The sequence below is a fragment of the Chamaea fasciata genome, unplaced genomic scaffold, assembly GCF_029207755.1.
Source record: "Chamaea fasciata isolate MVZ Bird 193981 ecotype frontalis unplaced genomic scaffold, bChaFas1.0.hap1 SCAF_3, whole genome shotgun sequence".
In the NCBI taxonomy this organism is placed as follows: domain Eukaryota; kingdom Metazoa; phylum Chordata; class Aves; order Passeriformes; family Sylviidae; genus Chamaea; species Chamaea fasciata.
Window position 1 is genome coordinate 22,473,052 of NW_027094088.1, and position 20,535 is coordinate 22,493,586.

At 40.3% G+C, this 20,535-nt stretch overlaps 1 protein-coding gene across 3 annotated transcripts in view; it reads left to right on the top strand.

Moving 5' to 3' along the window:
- LPGAT1 (lysophosphatidylglycerol acyltransferase 1) overlaps positions 1 to 9,242 on the top strand; it is a 60,456-nt gene extending 51,214 nt beyond the window's left edge. For all 3 annotated transcript variants that reach the window (XM_066178320.1, XM_066178321.1, XM_066178322.1), the window contains one exon: positions 3,311 to 9,242. In XM_066178320.1, coding sequence (XP_066034417.1) covers positions 3,311 to 3,462 — 152 coding nt within the window. In that variant the 3' untranslated portion in view covers positions 3,463 to 9,242. The remainder of the gene's footprint in view (positions 1 to 3,310) is intronic.
- The last annotated feature ends 11,293 nt before the right edge of the window (positions 9,243 to 20,535 follow it).

Below are 20,535 nucleotides of genomic sequence, written 5' to 3' on the forward strand. Positions count from 1 at the left end.
AATTATCTAGGAAAGGTAGATTACCTGGGCAACATTAGAATTAGGGTAGTGTTTAGAAGTTGTCAAAACAGAAACACACAGTTCAGCTGTGAAACATGCTGCTATAGGATTTCATGGCAAAGATCCATGACTGAAAGTATGGTTGGAAGGACCTGTGAGAACTACATGGCACACAGTCTCTGGAGCTGTGATCTGCAGCCCCACGTGTCACAGTTGTTGTTGGGAAGTGTTCAGTGTCTCAAATCAGCTGAGTTCAGTGTTCCTGAGTGACTGTGTTAAATGAAGATGCTTCTTCTGTGAGTTGATTTATTGCAAAAGCTGCTTTAATTTAGTTTTGAGTGCTTAATTTATCAATCCAAGTGCTTAAAGAGATTAATAAAATTCTTTAACAACCCAGAGTTGTATGTTGTTCTATGAAATGTTGCTGTCACTCAGCCGTCATTGATGGCTAAGTTCAGACTCTGCCATATAACTCACATCCAAATGCATATATTGGACTTTATTAGACAAATAACTTCGTGAATACTTTTAAAAATACAAGTGTAGGAAATAGACTGTAAAGAATTCTTGGCTTTGTGACATTTTTTATGCTATTGAAATAAGTCATACCCAGAAAATCTAACTAGTCCAGAATTTCTGAGAGTATAATTAATATAATCAGATTTATTCATTAAAATGCACTTCCAAAATAGCATAATTGGTAATAATTTGCCAGTGCAATCAGTATGAATTAATAAAGACATGTTTTAAATGTAAATGCTGTGACATAGGACCTTATTAGGCATAAATTAGCATAATTTAAAGTTACTGCCATTTATACTTTTTGAGGACTTGCTTGCGTTGCTTTAGTTGGCCTACTGAAAAAGTGCTGCTACAGTTTTTGGAAACCCTTTGGAACGGTCCTGAGGTTGACTGTGAGGGGAATCCCTGAGGCTGCTCAAGAGCCAGTTTTGTACTCACCTGGTACATGGTCACAAGTGGCTGTGGTTTTGACTTAGGGCTGTTTCTACTATTATTAATCATTATTATTGTTATCATTATCATAATTTTATTATTTTTCAATACACACTGCTTAGGAACTTCTCTCTTGTAATAAAGCTGAAGTAACATTTAATGCTTCATGAAACTTTCAAAGTTTGCAGTGATAATATCACTGGTAAGAATACATTTTCTTGGCTTATTTTTATTTGGGAAGAGAAAGAAACAAAGCCCAGAGCACCTTTCTCCATTTTGCTGTTTTCTTAAGTGTCAAGAACTTAAATCACCTGGGGAAAACCTGTAATATTAGACCTCTGGAAATCAAACCAAAAGAAAAGTATGCCTAAAATTTGACATGAAATTATCCCGTAATTTTTTACAGGTGTGTTTTCATTTATAAAATCAAAACCATTTCAAGTTAATAGCTGTAAGTAACAGACTCCTGTTTTAGGCAGCTAGTGGAAAACTTGTATTGGCAAGTTCATGATTTCTCTGAACTCTTCACCAAGATAACCTTGGAGCCCACAGTAACACAAGTGAGATTACATTTAGCAGGACAAAACCACTCGGGGACCAATTAAGGAAAAAATCCCAACCATAAACTAGGAGCAGTTGGAAATGAGTGATGGTGTACTGAAGTCATCATGCTCCTCATTCCCTGTTCTCAGAAGCCAAGTGCTGTGAGGTGATGATAAAAGTAAGGAATGGCATCCCTAATGCTACAGAAACACTCTGTTGTACCAGATCTGAAACCTCATCTGGAAATGCTGCCTACAGGTCCATTATCCCTGTCAAGGAATACAAATTAAACTGGGAAGAGGGACAGATAATGGGAGCTAAGATTAAGGGGAAGGTGGAGTCTTTTCTGTGAAGGACAGCTAAAATACTTGGCTTGTCTCAGCTGGGAAAGAGAAGGGTCAAAGGTGGCTTGCACGAGGGGGAAGAGACAGCTCTCTGTCCCTACTAGGGAGAAAGGAAAGGCATTTAAAGCAGACATCGGTGTTGGTATAGAAAAACAAATGGACCATGGAAGAACAAATCCAGCCTAGAGCGGACAGATAGAAGCTTAGCTGTGAGTAACTGGGGAATAACGATGTGGCAAATCTGCCCAAGTGTGAAATACCTATCAGGGAGAGGTGGATGGGGCTCATCAAGCGTGTTTTTAGGCTTTTTCTTTATTTGCTTTGGGTTTGGGGGTTTTTTGGCTTTTTTGTTGTTGTTGTTGTTTTTAAGTTAAGAGCATTGATGCAGGAAGAAAAGCTTTGTCTCAAATGCTTGATTGCAGTTCCTCCAATGATTGCAAATGTGAAGCACAGAGATAAGCTGCTGATGGTATCTAATTGCCCAAATTATGTGGTTCCTAAGATTAAAAATTGGCATTGCTGCATCTTTACTCTTTGAATCATTAATTTCTTGTTCTTCTGAGAGAAGCTGAGACTCCATAATGCTGCAGCAAGTATATCATCTTCCCTGGTATATTCCGAGTTTTATATCCCCTGTTCAGGATTAACAACAACAAAAGTGCTTCCGGTCATCAAGTCTTTGTGCATCTCAGTACAATGCAACACAGATGATTTAATATGCTGATGTAAATATATGCAAATAGTTTGCTTATGATCATAAAGCTCTGATGTATTCAGGCCCATTTAATTTAGTGTTGCAAGTCAGAAAAAGTTCAAGTATGGAAAAACCGAATTTTATTGTCAGATGAGTCTCTTCCAGTCTTTCCCATCTAAGGAAGGATTTCAGTAAATAATTTCTGGAAAACTCCATGGCAAATTATAGTGTTTCCTTAGTCAGTATGACTGAGCATTCAAACGATATGTGGAAACTGTTCTTTAAAGAAAGTGTGTGTTTGTGTATTTACATTTTCAAGAGGAATCTCAAGAATGTATGTGTGTTGCTTCTTCACAGTATACAGTATCACCACCAAACAGCTGTAGAGTTTAATATGGAATCTGTTCAATTTGATCATGGAGATACTAATAAAACTTCAGAAGTAACACAAAACTTAGTTGACAGTTGGATTTCTCTGCAAAGGTCGAGTAACAGTGATAGCAGCTTCTAAGGAATTCTTTCAGGCTTATGCTTAAAGTTTATAAGGAAATTAATTATTAATTAAGGTAAGGGGTTGTGTTTTGTTTGGGGTTTTTTATTTTCTTGAAGGCTTCTGGAGAATCTTTAGGAAATTTGACAGCATTAGAGCACAGAGCAGTACCCAGTTAATTGTGTGTGGCCACCATGGCTGGGACAAGCAGTGATGGTAAAGAATTGTGCATTAAGGCTGTAATTCCTGTGCAAAGCATTAAATGTGTTTTATTTTCTCTTGCAGGAGCCTTTCCGCCCCCCCAGGGTCAGACAAAAGCGATTTCTCGGGAGATGACCCTCAGTAACCTGTGGCTGGTTGCCATACAATCATTTGCATTTTTGTCTGGAGGGATGTGGTACTGCCTCTTTCAGTATTTGTACCACTGCCTATTTTAAAAGTGGAATGGGACCTGAGGACACAATGGGAATCCAGGCTCTTGCAAATGAGTATCATGTTGTATGTGCAAATGTGAATATTCAAGAGTAAAGGAAAATACCGGATGGACTTTTACCTCTCTTTGGGGGAATTTTAAACTCCACTAAAAGTGAAGATCAGTAACATAGTGACCTGATGATGTATTATTTTAAGAATTGTCTGTATTTTTAAAAATGTATACTCTCACCCACACTTAAGCAAATTCAGCATTTGGACAAAAGGTGCAATCGTACAACCACCGTAGAAGAATGTCTGTGACAAGAAAGCTTTGTCACCACAAGTATTTCTTGGCATTGTAGTTAGAGCTCAGAAAATTCAGCAACTTGTCTCTTCAGTAGTGTGTACAGCATTGGTGTGGTAGAGATTCCTCATTTGCACAACGTATACTTTATTGCAGCTCATTGTGCTGGAGTCAGAGATCTTTGACAGAGCTGGTGGAGGTGTCTTTGTGGCTACGCAGTCAGCAGTTGTTGTACCAGACACATTGATCCGAACCCAACACCCAAATAAGATCCGGTGTCAGGTCTGTCCTGTGAGGAACTGCTCCTCAAACAAGCATTGCAGCATCACAGTGTGATTAAAAGCTGTCCACGTGGGATGAATCAGCCCATCCCTGCGGTGGTCTCGCCATCAGCTCTCCAAGTTCCATGTGCTACCAGTGTCTCGTGTTACAGGGAAACTTGGAAAATACAAAGTCACTCAGTTAAATTCTCTTTTTGTTCAGAATGCAGCTCAACCCTCATCATCAGTTTTGAAAATGCACTTTCAAAGGTGAAAAGTCAGTGAAGGAAAGACATGAAACTTCGGGAACAGGGGGAAGCTTTGTTTGTCGCATGTTGAAAGGCAGAGTAATTCTAGCTGTTTCTGAAGGTCTGCTGGTGCTGCTGGTGATTTTTAGCCACCTTTGTATTTTGTATACTGCAGTCCAACCAAGGTGACCTTGGAGTGGTTTATAGAGGCCTTTTTCTCCCCGCTAGTTGCAACAGTGCTAAATATACTTGTGGGAGAGTTTAAATAATTCAATGCCAACCATCTTAATGTTTTGCTAAGGAGTAATAGAAGAAAAACTAGTTTCGTAAAAAGAAAAAAAAATAGGTGTAATTGCTATCATAAATCCGTAGGAAGATACTACTGAAAAAATAAGTATGGTAAATATTCTGAATAACTACATGGAGGGCAGTATTAATTAGCTCACCACTAAAATCTTACTGTTAAAATCTTACTGGAAGAAGGATGGGTTGAACTGAAGGGCAGATGGGAACAGAAGACACTTTCAGATGTGTAATTCAGGATCATTTTGAAAGGATGTCTGTGATGTACAGCCTTACTTCTGGCAGGTCTGGTTGGCATTGTGTTTATGTGATTATGCACAGATTTGCGAGAACTGTTCCTAAAATAAAACTAATCTCTCTAAATACAGGCAGGGTAGCCAGAACTTCAGATGTTGGCATACTGCCTTTTACAGAGTAATTTTGTTGAGAACAAAGTAAGCCCTCAGTAGTTTTGGCTCTGAGCTAGCAATATTGATTCCCCTTCTGTCTCCCTCTGCTGCTACATGAATCACAGGAGGTGGTGTGCAGAATACAAAACCTTGCCAGTGTTCCCTTTTGGGGAGGGGAGGGAGCAAAGAGCATACCAAAACACGAGGCAGTGCCAATTTCCCTGGCTTTGTGGAGAAATACCTTGTCAAATATACCATCCCTGCCCCTCCCCATGCAGCAGTGGTGGCTTAGTGGGGATGGATGCAAAGTGACACACCACAGTTAAGGTCCCCTGAAGTGTGTGCTCCATCCCTGACTCCACAGGAGGCTGGAGGCAAAGTACAGTGGTTGCCAATAGCTTCACGTTTGAGGCACGATGCTGTTCATAAATACCATCTCTGCACCTGAATTCTGGTGTAACCATTAAAAAGAGGTAGGTATGCCATGATAGGGAAGGAGTCCATGGAGTATTCGTTGCTTCATGTTGCTTTTGCTTAAGTTCAGCTGATGGAATGAATGTATTTAATCCGCTGTTTGACAGGGAGGTGTTGGGGCAGCCCAGCACTGTTACGTGTAAGTGGTTATTTCTGCTGCCCATGGGACTGACTCTTACAACTGCAAAAGGCAGGTGGCAAGCTACTCACTGCTGTCCTCCCCCATGTAGTTTGAATAGAACCAGAGATGCCCAGAGTACAGCTCATTTTATTTTGAGCTGGGACAGACTGGACTGATTCAAAAAGGGAAGTTTATATAAGCAGATTGCACAGCAGTTATTCACATCAGGAGACTGTTCTTTCTAGACCCTGTGAATTCCATGTAAGAGATGGAGTCACATGTTTTGTTAAATGCAGTATTGTTATTTTCTTTTCCTAGTGGGTTACAGTCAATAGCAAGTGTTCACCCGCTGCCTCAAGAAATTAGCACTGCTCAGTAATGTTTCAGACAAGCGTTTGATTGATCTGGTCCTGTTCATTTTCACTTTGTTCCTCTGTAGTTCTTACAGCACAATAGTTTGTTTCCAAGCACTGGTTGTTGTTTCAGTAGGGTGAGGAAATAGTGTCAGGTCCCAGGCTTCTCTCCTGCCTGCTCTGGGAAATGTGAAGAGCACTGACACTGCGGGTCCGTACGGCCGAGTTGCTGTGGGTGACATCGGAATGAAACCATTGGAAAGCAACTCCGAAGGACCCTCCCAGCATGATCCTGGATGCTGCTTCAGGAAAGAGAATAAATCGGATAAAAGAAGTTTTGCTTTGAAAGGAAAAATGTAAAATGGATACAAGACGTAGGAAATTCAGTGCTGAAAATACCATGCTGGTCCAGACTATCTGGAGCTTAGCAGGAGAGTCTGTAAAACACGAATTCCTGTCGGCTGCTGTTTGGTTCTACCTTCTGGCAGTTGGCTGCAGTTCTGGATGTGGTGGGCATTTTGCCTCCTCTGGAGAGTTCTAAATGTGTTCTGATAGAGAGTGATGTTAATGAACCATACAGTTGATCACAATATCACATTGAATTCGTATTAGGGGTAAAATAGTAGGAAAATGTGTAAAATGATCAAAACCGAAAAATTCAGAGAAAAAATTCTAACTGAAAGCTGTTGCACACAGAAATGAGAACAGAGCAATTTGAGTGCATTGTGAATAATAAGAATAAAGACGGTTCTTTGCCAGGGTTGCCCACAAAACATCTCCACGTTTCTGTATTTAGTTGTTCATAAAGAAGTTGTTACAGTTGAAGTTGTGTCAGTCCTCATGGTTTAAGCTTTGCTGCTCTGTGAATCCCATGATGTGAAGAGCACCTGCCCATCCACGCCCAGCAGTTTCTTCAGTGCCCTGCGGTGCGTGCCCTCATTTCAGTCTCACTTGGGTTCTGCGTGTGGTTCTGTTGAGTCTTGCAACCATGGTGTCTCTTTTTCTTCTTCTTTTTTTTTCTTTTCTTTTTTTAAGTTGCTGTCACAAGATCTTGAAATGTGAGATTTCAGTTTACCTTGCTTTCCTGGAAAATTAAAAGCTTCTCTCTCCCTCCTCCCCCAGCGTCACAAATAAGGTGCATCTTCTTGCAGTAAAAATAAAGCGTTCACTGTGGTACTGTTCATTGTTCACTTGGTTTGCAGATGATGTAACTTTTCTCTGTGTGACACTGCCATAAAGTGCTGTTAACTTTTCTCACCTGTTTGTACAAGATAATAACAGATACCGATCACTGTGTGTGACAGGATTCAACTGCTCCGCTTTGCCTTGACGTAAATTTTGGGACCAAAGGTACCTAAAACTGGGATTTCCAAATCACGAGCCCAGGGTTGGATGCATTCTCTTGACAGTCAGCTGGAGATTTTGTGGTGATCTGATACAATCACACAAAATAATTATACATCTGGGGTTCTGTATTTTTTGGAAATAATGGAGCCATACGAAATAAAGGGTTATTTTGCAAAATTGCATATTTGATAGTTTTTACACTTATTTTAAAAAATATGAAGCAACAATGGGAAGAGCAAAATGGAAACCGTACTCTGGTTTAAAATGTCTGCATACATTAGAAATGCTTCTGAGCAGCTCTACTTTTTCTGTGAGAGCTGTAGAGTGCCTGGCTGTGATAGAAGTTGTCATCGGAAGGATTCTATGCATTTTAAAGTTAGACCTTTTATTTCACTATGAGATAATGAAGTAATTATTCACTGAACAACTGTCCTACTAAAATGAATTAGTTCCTTAAAATTATTCCACCATGATGTTCATATTGTATGATGAACAGAGGGGTTTTTTTAATACCAGTTATCTTCACTTCCAGTTTTCTCCATCCCTTCTCTGTTACTTGCATTTTGGTTTTGTGTGATAAAATGGATGTGGAAGCCTGGAGTGATTATCAGTGGTTTTGCAAAGGGCTGATCATGTTTGGAATTATTTTGCTGAATTTATTTCATTGTTTGTTTGGTTTTTTTTAAATAAAATCTTCCCAGCAGCCAAGATGTCTTTCAGAAATGTAGACAGATACCAGAAGCAGCATTTCTCTTTCTTTTCCCTGGGCTGTTTTGTTTTTGTTTTGGTTGGGTTTTTTTTGTTTTGGTTTTTTTTGGGGGGTGGGGGTTTGGTGTTCTTTTGTTTGTTTGTTTGGGGGTTTTTTTGGGTTTTTTGTTTTTTTGTTTTTTTTGTTTTTTTTGTTTTTCTGTGGCAAAAACAGTTGATTTTTTTCCAAGACTATTTCAAATGCATCTGATCCTTAATAGATGAGAAGAATTTCTTTGATGGTTGTATTTATTGTGCTTATAACTAATGGATACACAACCTTTACTGTGCTTACCATAAAGACAGCAAACAGTAAAATAACACTTTGTTTCACTGTACAGCTGCAGTGTTGTGATAGATAACATTGTTTATTAGGAAGGACACAGATAATGTTTCAGTGCCCAAAGTGGCAAGAGGAGGAGCAGTTGGGGAGAGAGAGGACAGCAGCTTCTGCAGCTCTCACTCACTCCAGCACCTGCTGGAAGCTGTGCTGGTGCCCAGGCTGCAGAGTTCCTCGTCAAGTCACTGTAGCAATGAGTCTTCTTAAAAGTTTCTGAGATCTGAGGGCATGCCATGAGCAGAACCTGAGCCTCCTTGACCCTGGTTTGCCCCCTAGAAGGACGTGACTCCAGCCTTATTGGGAGCAAGGCTGTTGTCATTGTGAGATCTGTATAGTTTTAAAGAGGGAGCTGTTTTTAAGCAACTCCAGCTGGGCAGAGCAATGCCAGGTGGGACAGCCCCAGTGATTCTGCGGCACCTCTCGCTGGCGATGGCTCTTGGCTCCCGTCACCTCCTGAGTTCACTGCTGGTGCCCAGTTCTGCAACGTCTGATGAAAGGAAAAGGAACTCCTTGGAGCATCGTGAGACATCTTGCACAATTTCCAGAACAGCGCCATGGTTGTAGTGATGTCTACCTCTTCCTTTCCCTTCCGGGTTTTGTCTTGTTTTTCTGTGTGGTGTTTTTTCTGTGAGGGGTGGGGGGAATTGGGGAGTGGGAGGGAAAACTTGAAATCTGAATATTAAGACACTGGTGGGGGATCCAGTGCTTACCAGCCGTGTTGTCATATTGAAAAAGCCATTGTTTTTAATTCCTGCCCAGTATGAAATGTTTGTTTTAAAAAAAATCCTTCCTGCTGGAAAGAAAAATGTATTTTTAAAAAGAAAAAACATCCCTCTTGGCTATGAGAATGTCAGCTGTATGAGTTGTGACCATATCATGACATGCTGATCAGATAAATAAATTTTTATCTCTCAGGACTCTATTGTATTTTTGCTCTTCTGGTAACTGTCAGCTTTTCTGAAAGGAGGCTCCTCATTTTTTTAAAGATTACTAATTTCAGCTGAAACAGCAAATAAAAAAGGTGTGTGAATGTCATGTATGCTTACTCTGGTTTACAAAAAAACATTTTTGTCTTAACAAAAATTCATTGTGTGAAAAATAATGAAAGACTACAGATAAAAAACCAGGCACCTGAGGTGGTCAGGTATTATGTGCTGCAGTTACTTTGATCTCAAAGGCAAAGAAAAAGTATCTCCTAGGGGAGAAAAAAAAAGGTTTTCTTGTCAATACCTTTCTATAGCTGGAATCTGTTAAACTTAACTTGAACTTCCCATATGTTCTTGGGCTCTCTGTGGAATAAGGAAGAACTCTTTTGGGTTGGTTGTCCTTTCTAATGCCAGTCTGGTTTTGTACCAGGTTTGACTGACTTCACCATGGGCTTGGAGAAGTGGTGCATCAGGAATTTTAGAGCAGCTAGTGCTGGGATCTGGTGCAGCTGAATAAGCTGACAGTGTTTTTTCTTAAAAGTAAATCAAGCTCGTTGTAAATGGTGTTGGTTGTGTAAGTATTAAAGGCTGATAAGAACAGATAGTGGATTAAAGGTGGCAAGGAGCTCGCTGGATGGTGACATGTGGATTTTTAAGTTTACCTTGGGAAACTGGAAGTTCCAAAAAAGTGCATGTTGTGAAAGGGATCAATAAGATCAAACTCCGGGTCTGTACAAAGAGTTAATAATAAGGTAACCTCAGTAGAGCTCTTCTGTGTGGCTTTGGGAAAAAGCAACACTGGTCTTGCTCAACCAAACTACAGGACTAAATCAGATGGCAAATGTGGCTCATTATTATATGCCACAGTAGAGTTGGTCTTTTAAAATCTCACTTGAGAACCTGAGGGAGAAAAACTAAAAGGTCAATTTGTACTGAATTACTTCTGAAATTTTTCATTTGCAGTTGGCTAGTATAATTCTGCAGATCTGTTTAGCTATGTACAATATTTTCATAAATTACATTAAATAAACCATAATTTTTTTTTACTACCAGTTTGTTACTAATCAGGACAAGTTGCTGAATGGTCCAAGTCACTCAGTGCAGTGTATGCTCGATACTGAGCAAAAGGAAGGTCATCTAGCCACAAGGAATAGATGTCTCCCAGGAAGAGAAATTATTCCAGAAAACAGAAGAGTTGAGAGATTCGGCAACTGAGGGCTGCATCAATAAATAAATACATAGAAGTAAATAAAAGGGCAGATTTGACCTTTAGAGCAGATAGACCAAGTAGGAGCAGAGGGTAGTAAGATTTCCCTCTGTAACATTAGTGAGACCATATATTGAATATTGACTCAGAGTGGCAAGGCAAGATGGAAGAGCCTGGCAGTGTTTTCCCCCAGAGTGAAGCTGTTGGGTTTTCTACTCCCTCTGTGCTTTTGGCAACACTGAAGATGCTTCTGATACTGTTCCTGTGTTCCCTTCTCTGGGCATTTCTCTTAGGTAGACACACTGGGTCTTCCTCATCAGCAAGGATTTGAAGGGGAGAAACCCAGAACTGTTAGATAGGGGCCATCCTGCACCTCTGCCTTGAAGTGCGCAAGATGTCAGGTATCCTGAAAGAGAAAACTCCCTTCACTGGATGAGACGCTAATTTTCCTGCACTGAAAATGCCAAACTTAGAATCTGTTAGAACAGAAGTGATGATTTGGTTTGTTTTTTGGGTTTTGGCTGGTTTTGGGGTTTTTTGCCACTGCTCTGACTGAATACTCTCTTGCAGCTGGCAAAACCAGTGGAACATTTTACGTGCAGTGCTCTGCTCTGTTACACCATGGCCACATGTTTTACAGGACCTTGCCTGACAAGCAGTTTTAAGAGCCTTCAGAGCTGAGCCTTGTAGCCTGTAAGGTGGGTGGGGTTGCTTTTCCAGGAAATTCCTAATCCAAAACGGATGACAAGAACAGGTGTGAATAATAGCTAATATTTAGTAGAGTCTTAAAACTAAGCTCTGTTAATTGCCCACAGGCCTGCAGTAATATTTGCTGAAGCACTGTTGCTTAGGTAGCACTGGATTAATTTCTGTCAAAATTTTTTTCTCCCACTTCTGTTTATTCCAATATTAAGTGTTGATTCCACTGTCACTTAAGGTGGTAGCTGATGGGTTTTCTTACTCCAGCCATTTTCCTAGGGAAGTACAAGATGCAGTTTGATGTTCCATGTTTGTACCACAGCTGATCCCTAAAGTTCAAAACAGGCAGCTAAGGATTTGCTAAGTGGGCAGAAGCACCTGTAGGTGAGAACAGTCACCAAAGGTTGCCTCTATCACCTGCTCCTGTGAGGCCCTTGCCCAAGTCTCTCTGTTGTGCTGAGAGAAGGATCTAGGTCAAGATTGATTTTTTAGCATTAATCATTGAATAAGCCTTACACACACAAACTGAAGCTGTACCAACACAACCCCTGAAATACCTCAGGCAGAGACAATTAAAGCTACAAAGTTAATCTGGAAAAATTTAGAGAAAGAAGGAAGTCTTGTCTGCTTAGCTCATCCGAGGGTTAAGTAAAATACCACTGTGTTATGTGCAAGTATTCAGCAGGTGCTGTCAGTCATGGACTCCAGGCTGGGAAAAAAAAAGGCTGAGGAGGCAGCAGTTCCATGCAGAATATAATGAATTGAGTTCAGGATGAGGAAGGGAGGGAAAGCCCCAGCTTGGGCATGTGCTCAGTTCTCCATTCCTCAAGTCCTGAAATCAGAACTGTTGTCTTAAATGTTTTATTACAGAGCTGAAATAGAAGTAGGTACTGTTTAGCCTAATTACAGAGGGAGGTTGTGACCTACATTATGCAGGTAACAAGACTAAATAATTCATGGGCTTTGGCCCAAACATCTGTGAAACTTAGAATCTTATTAGCAGCTAGGTTGCAAATTCTTTTTCTATGCTTTTACCTTCTCAATGCAATATTTCTGTTTCCCGCTCCAGGCTTACAAACCCCAATTCTGCAAGAAATAGCAATAAATACAATGCTAATTTTTCAGATTGATCATTTGCATCTGTGGAGGAACTATTAAAATGTCTTCTTTTCCTATATTAGCACAGATGATTGGAGCTGCACAGAGAATGTGCAGGCCCCAGATATGTCTGAGCCATTATCCTCACACCCAGAATAGCCAGGACAAGTGCCTCAGAGAAAATTGTAAGGATCCCTGGAGTGGACAAGCGTCAAATAACCTTGCTATAAATAGGAATTTTCTTCCTAACCCTTCCATTAGAAGTTGGCTTATGTCCTGGCCCACTGAAATTGACATCCCTGTTTTGTTTTACTTTTAGTTTACCTTCTCACTGTCAGGGTTTGTTGGTTCAGTTTTTGGTTTTATTTGGTTGACCTGATGATTTTTGAGCTTGGGAAGGTTAATGAGTCCTAGAGGCCACTTGGAAACTGACACAAGTTCACTTTTTTCAGAAAAAGCTTAATTCTTTATAAATCTTCTTCCTCTCCTCTTGTGTTATGAGAGAATTTTTAAAAAAACCCAATCCCTGATGTAGCTTTTCCCCCTCTACCTTTTGTGCTTTTATATCCTCTGTCAGTCTACCGCGAGTATTTCTCTGCACTAATTAAATTTCTGTTCTCATTATGGTAGATCCATCACCTGCATAGTTAAGTTCCTTCTGCTTTTTATTACAACATTTAGAGAATTGATTGTCCTATCGGTATAATTTATTTAAATACTTATCCATACAGCTTGATGGGGAGAGGATTAGATTTATTAATGGATTAGTAATTTCCTGACTCCAGTGACACGTATAAATCAAACAATAAATAAGTTAGCTACAGAACAAAAATTTGCTGCCAAAAGTTTTAATTTTCTACACAAAAATACCCACGTTTAATTTTATTGCATAGTGAAGACTAAAATGATAAAGCTGTTCCCTAAGGTAAAGTGAGAACAGGGAAGTTGCTTCCTTCATATTAATCTGTTGTTTTGTTGTTTTTTTTTTTAATAATAATAATTTAAAAACAGTCAAATGAGGTCAAGTTTAACAAGCTTGTGCTGGTATCTTCCTGAAACTTTTGAGATCGTAGGAGCTGTTACAGAAACCAACAAACTGCTAACCTGAACCAGAGCCACTGATCAAGAGCACTTTGGGGAGCTGCCCTATTTCCTGATGGATCTATGAAAAGTTGGCCCCTGATTTTTATTTGTGAATTCTAATTTGTTATATGGAAATAAACACAAAATATTCAATGAAGCCAAAGGATAAGGATGTGGAGAAACTCCATACAGGCTCCTGACATTTATGTTCTGGTTTGCATTGCTCTCTGCAGCACTTGGTTGTGTAAGGAGGTATTATATATGCTGGGTATGTTAATGCAGGCATCACAGCCAACCTGAGTGTATTAAGGGTAGAAATCACAAGGTCAGAAGTGCCAGTTGTACTAATTAGTGCAATCCTGACTAAGAACAGTTACATGACTTTATTTTTAATGAGCACAAGGATTATGGGAATTTAGATAGAACAATAATCTATTTTTATCTGGTATTTTGTAAGCTCAGAAGATGAATCAGGAATAAGCTGCATAGTAAGACAGGCCAGAGCTGCAACTAAATTATCAAAACTGCAGGAACAAAACCTTCCTTACTTAGAGCACTGCATGGAAGCCTCCCGGTTAGGGCAATAACCCTAACTTGGTATCAAAAGTATGGATTACAGTGACAAGGTAAAGTACAAGCATGGCACCCACCTCCATAGAAATTAGTATGACAAAATTTGTTAGTTCTTTTTTTAACACATCGGTGTTTGCAAGTTAGGAGGGAGAGAAAATACATTTGGTAGTGGTTAATCATACTTACTTTAATTGCTGCATCATCTGCTATTGAAGGCTAAGAAGTCTAAAACTGTTAAAAAAAACAGCAAAAAGGAGCTGTTGGGGTGGGGTTTTCATTAGAAGTAGGAGTTGATTTACATGCCTATGTAAAATGTATGTTCTGTGTATGCAAAGACTCTGCACTGGGATTTGCTTATTCTCTTTCCTGCCTTGTGCACTGACTGCTGGTAGTTAAATCAAACATTAAAGATGGGGTCTCCTTGCCAGGAAGACATTTGCATTGCTGCAAAGCTGGAGGCAGACAAAATCAAATCAGTGCAAAAGTCAAAACAACTTTCTGCATCTTGGGAGATGGGAACAGGGACACGGTGTTTAAAGGATCATTGAATCAGGAAAGGATGGGATAGAAAGCCAGCTTGTTTCTCCCACTGGGCTCTCTCTAAATACAGCCTAGCCTGGAACCTACAGTCCACTCGGTGGGTAGGCACAGCATTTGCACTTTGTCAGCTTTACACCTGCCCTTGAAAGTGTCCAGGACTGGGTTCAGAAAAGTAAAGTGTGACTCTTTCTCCTGTCCTTACAAACTGTAGTAAAACTTCTCACACTTTTTGCCACTGCATTTTTCTCCACCTGAGCAAAGCCAAGTGTATTTTTAGGATGACCATATCTCATGAGTGTACCATCTCCTTGGATATGTAATTCAACAAACTAGCACACTCTGGTAGGTGTCTGTATTCCAGCACATTTTCCAGAGAGCTGAAAAGACAATGAAGTGCATCTTACATGAGCTGGTTGAAACATCTGCAATATAAGCATTGCTGTGGACAAAATATTTTCTGGTGATTCACCTTAATTGGGAAAGTAGGATGAGTCACAGTATCCTGTGGGAATTTGCATTAACAGTTGATAATTTAGAAATCCTTAGATATTACCTTTTCAGATAGGACATGCAAGAGGATTTTTCCTATATCAGAATGTGGCATTAATGTCAGAAAAACTTAACTTGGGTCAGATTTAAATTGTGCTGCTCTTAGTCAAGTAAATCTCCATGGTACTAAAAATCACTGGGTGACTTAACTTTTGGATTGCAATTTCAGGCCCAGGATCCTGTTTTAGGTTGAAAACAAGTTTAAGAGCATCTGGAGAAACTAAAGTTTAACCTAAAGGATAAAATGAATGTTTCCGCTTATACAAGGCTTTGGGCTGCTCACTTTTTTTTGTTCTTTGCAGTTTAAGGATCTGCCAGAAAGAATTGCACGGGCCATCCTGTCTTGACCTTGGGCAAAGCCCAGTTTTCTTAAGATGATAAATCTCTGCTGAACACATCCCAAATGCAAAATCCTTCCAGAAATTATCTTCAACAGCTAGAGAGAAACGTGCTGTTTCTATCTAATTTCCACTTGAAGTCAGGAGAACATTTCTCAACATCCCAAAGGCACCAGCTGCACCTGGATGGCTCAGTGCCTTTTAGTCTGGTAGTGCAGCCTGACAGTGTTACCTCTCCTGCTGTGGTTCTGCAGAGGCTCAGCTACCTCAGTCCTTCAAGTCAAGTCCTCTCTTCCAACTTGCATCACCAGTGGAAGTTTCCAGTACTGAAATGTTAAGAGTCCTTCATCCCCTCCAAAAGGAGAGATATAAATAAGAGGATTATTACATCTGTGCTGAGATTTTTGGACCGACTTGTTTGTTATATAAGATCTGTCAAACTGGTTGCTGTCCTCAGTTTTCTCTGATGATGCAGCAGGTTACTAATCGTGTTGCATCCCCCTGATCCCTGGCAGGTGTCAGGTGTTTGATAAACTGACTATCAAAGAGATTTACTAGGAAGACTTGGGCTTCTGTGGCATTGCTTAGCGTTGGTACCACTTGCTGTGCTATGCTGGCCCAAAATAGGAATTTCTCAAGGAATTTCTCAGGCCAAGATCTGTGGAATCATGAGCTTCTGCTCAAACAGTGACTGAGATATTTTACAATAAATGTTTCAGCTAAATAGCCAGTGAGATGCTGCTCTCTTCTCAGCCTTACTTTCTCCCTGCTAACCTGTTGTCCCAGAGCTGGGTAAGAACTCTGCTGACAACATTCCATCTGGATTTTTACCTGAGTAATGGTTCACAATTAAGCCTCAAATTATGAGAAAGCTCACTTACTTATCTCAGGACTGCACCCTAAAACACAGAAAATAAAGAAGCTGATAGGTGCTTCTATTCAGCTGAGTCACAGACCTACAAGAAAGACTTAGATGTATAGAGATTGACATTTGCTTTAACATTTAGACAAAAGTGGAAAGAAAAGACAGTAAGTGCACACGTGTCAAAATTAAAAAGAGAAGAGGCATTTATAATGATGAGTAAACATGATGACAGGGATGCACTACATTTTTGCACTGTACTAGAAAGTCTTTTCTTCCAGCTTTATAAAACATGAATTCTTACATTTTTATAGGAGGGAGTGAATCACAAAGCAAATGCCTGAGGCTGCAGCTGGGCCACATGATTGCCTCACTGGAGTGAGATACCCTGCGGGAGAGAACTGCTCCAGCACGATCTCTCAAACCCAGTCACGTCTACATTGCTGGGGACTGTTTAAAACACAACCTGCAGTCAGTTCCCAGTGCTGTATGCAGTCCATGAAAAGCTGCCTCTGGAGCTACCTGCTCATAGCAGTGTCTCTCCCATCTGCAGTACTGGCTCTCTCAGGCTTCCCAAAGGATGGGAGCGCTGGGAGGTCTAAATTCATGGTTATTTCCTGATTTATTGGCAGGTGCAGAGCTTACCTCCTACACCTCTCAGTTTCTCTGCCACTGGTGACCACTACATTAAAAAGTGTAGGCAGTAGTTCTGCCTTCAGATGTTCCATCCAGAGTGGGGCTTACTGGTTTGGACAGGCTCTGATTTCAGTCTGTGTGAACACACCAGGCCAAGAACCACGGCAGCACACGGCTGACTAACAGTGCTCATTACTTGTCAGAGCACTGCTCCAGGAGTTTCCAAACAGAGCTAGAGGAGGGGAAGGAAAGTTCAGCATAAGAAATGGACTTTAGGACAAGGGTCTGGTGAGCTCACCACTGAAGATGAAGTGGGGATTGGTGGTACATTCAGCAGCAATTAAATGCCCCACCCTGCCCTCTTTTGAACCTGTTCCTTGTTAGGGGACTCAGTATTTTTATCACCATTTGTCTCTTCCTGCCTTTTATTCTTTTCTGATACAAGCACCTTTCTTTTAGGTTGTTCTTTCTAGAAAGCTGAAGAATTACTTGGCTGAAGCAGTTATTTTGAATGTTAAACACAGGAAGCAGCTTTGTCGAAGTAATTGTCATAGAATCATTAAGGCTGGAAAAGATCTTGTGTACTTACATACAGGCTTGCCATGGTTTAGTTAATTGGCTCATGCATGTGCAAGCACACTTATTTAGCTTCCTCCTAGATCCCCAAGTGCACCAATTGTAGTGTTGTAAGCACTGCCATGAACTGGTGCTGCTGTGTAACTCTGTGTGCAGGCCAATTTCTCCCTTTTCTCTCCTAAATCCATTGCTGCAGGAGTAGCACCTCGAGTTCAGAGTTTTTATAGCAGTGAAATAGCTTGTTCTGACAAATTGTATCAAGCTTTGAAAACAGATTAGCATAGCCAAGCAGAGATGATTTCATTCTTACTTTTAATGCCTTAAGAAACCCAGGCTACCTGCTCTTGGGATCCATTTCCATGGGGGTGTCTGCTCATCCCTCTGATGCAATGTGTTAACAGGAACATTGATCTCTCCAAGCATATGCCTCTCGTCCTTGTTGACAAATTCACACCAATAGATGCTGTGGGTGATGCATCATTATGTAATTGTGCTTGTGGTGCAGACATTGAACCTCCCGTGACATTACAGATCCTATATTAAAGACAGAAGCGGCTTTATCCTAAGTATTATTGCTGATGTGAACAGACCCAAACACAAGCAGATGCACTGCTACTACATGCAATGTTAGGCAACTGTGACATTAATAATTTTCAATTTAAAAACTATGTCTTGTTTAATATGTTCACAGAGAAAAACTAAATATTTGGGTTCTAAAGATTTTGCAGATTAACATCTGTGGTGTATAGAGTTGGTATGAGAGAACTGTAATATGTAAATTAAGAAACATATTTTGACCTTGACTACTCAGACTTTGATTATTCAACCCTTCCAGTTATTATAAAAGGGGTCAAGTCCTCTCATGTCTACTAATTAAAATGAAAAGCTAAAATGTTCCAAATTTGTCTGAAGCCTCAAAACAAATTTAGTATACCAGCAGAGAGAAAGAGATTAAAAATGTGGGAAGGGGGTAGGGAGAATAAAATGAATGTCCCAATTCATCAGAATGTTACTGATTTTGACACTGGAATGTTGGAGGCCATTGCAATATTTTAAGCAACACATGAAGCCTTGTGGTCACTTCACTGGACTGGCATTGGAAAAGCATTGGAGGTCATTCCCCCCTGGCCTACCAAGTCACTTTGCCTCCCTGTGCTTTTGTGTTCCCTGAATAGCACTGACACAAACCTTCTGCCCACCCAAACCAAAGTTAGCTATTTTCTGCCAGCACAATATGCTGCATTAGCTTGTGGTGGGATCAAAGAGACACCAGATTCTGTGATTCTGTCTAAAGCAAAACTACAAAGGTTAGGTAAAGGGTCAGCATTTCCCTCTGGATGTGACCAACATGACTTTCACCTGAGAAACACAGGATTAACAACTCCACTTCAAATTAGGTTTAAATTGGGGTCCTGCACCTTGTGGTATGTCTTCTAAGGTTCCTCTTTTCTTCTCTATGTCCCATGCAACCACAAACTGTGTCCTCAGATCATCTAATCAGAGAGACCTTATTTGCAGTCAAAATTACAGTTGATTTTACTTTGATCATCACTCCAGTATACCAGCACTATTCAAACAATGAAAATTAGAGGACATTGCTATTTTTCACAGGCAGTTGAATCACAGACAGCAGCAATCTTCATCTGAATTTTTCATTTTAAAAATGAAACCTTTCATGGAGCTGACTAAGCTGTCTGTGTGAGCCACCAGGAGACAGGATTGATGGATATCACAGGGACTGTGCAAAGTCAGTGATCTCAACCACTGAGAAGCACAGAGCACATGGCCACACCCTTACTGAAGATCCTGAGTTAAAGCTGTCAGTTTGGAGCTGTGCAGGCCAGCACATCTTAAACAGAAGAATTCAGAGCCAGGTCTTGTTAATTAGGAATCACGTAATTCTGTAGTATGTTTTTAAGACATTAAGGAAGGCCTTTGGGGAAAAGAACTGTATTTTCTGGACGGAATAAGAAAAGATACAGTCTCCTCATCCAATCCAGGTTGAGTCATATCCATGTAGTTGCAATACAGTTGGTGTCCTTACAGCTGTCAGCTTTCCTGGGTGCTACTGTTAGCTTAGGTAAAACCACACGCAAATAAAAAACTGAGTTTACCTATGACCTCGCTAGTGTGAGTGCTGTAAGCACAAATGCATGACACTGTAATTCTCCTAACAGAGTAAGACGTATTAAAATAACTATTTGGACTGTCTGCAGTTAGCCAGGCCAAAGGAAAGGCTGCTGCCCCTCCTATTACCTACACGTCTTTCATCAGCCTGTGATTTAATGGAATACTGATCTTAAGGCCAAAAAACTAAATTCAATTGTAAAAAGGACAGCTTTAGAATTAGGCTCAATACTTTATATTTTCAAGGCATTAGAAATGTAGTTTATCCAGATGTGACATTTTTCCTTATGAAATTTTAGACAAAATTACAGTCTCTATTCACTCTATCATACTAGCAATTTTCAATAAAATATGCTATAAGAATTATCCCCAAAACCAAGAGGTTTGAAAATCTATAAAGATTACATTAAGATATATTTAGATTGTTAAATGTTTATTTAGAACATGAAAAAGGATTTAACCCTGTTGTGACAACATAGGGAAACTATCTTTAAAACAGGAAAATGCCCTAAGCTAATTGTGTTGCTCTTTATTGCCATGAAATACAGGGTTGTCTGGGAGTCTTGATATTTCCATCCCACACATGTGGGGTGGGAGAAACATCCCCAGTTTCCTAAAAGGAGAAATTTTTTGTTGCCGATTCATCTGTTGTTACTCTGCCCCGCAGATTTCAGGCCTTTTGGCCATCCTAGGTTTCATTTAAATCCTGCAAGTGTGATCCTAAGAGGGCTTTTTACTGAAAAAAAAAATAACTGCACAGAGGGCAGATTCCACAGCTTAACAACCCCCATGTGAGAAAAAATAAAAAAAAAATGGGCAGAACACAGGCATTTTATTTAACCTGGTCAGCTGGCCAGTCTGTGGTGGCTGTGGTGACTGCAGTGTGTGCTCTCCATGTCCCGGTGGGGTGTTGCAGGGAACGTGCAGCAGAGATGCTATTAAGGGAGGAGGAAGCAGAGTTCAGGAGGCAAAGAACTCGAATCTGTAGGAATCCAG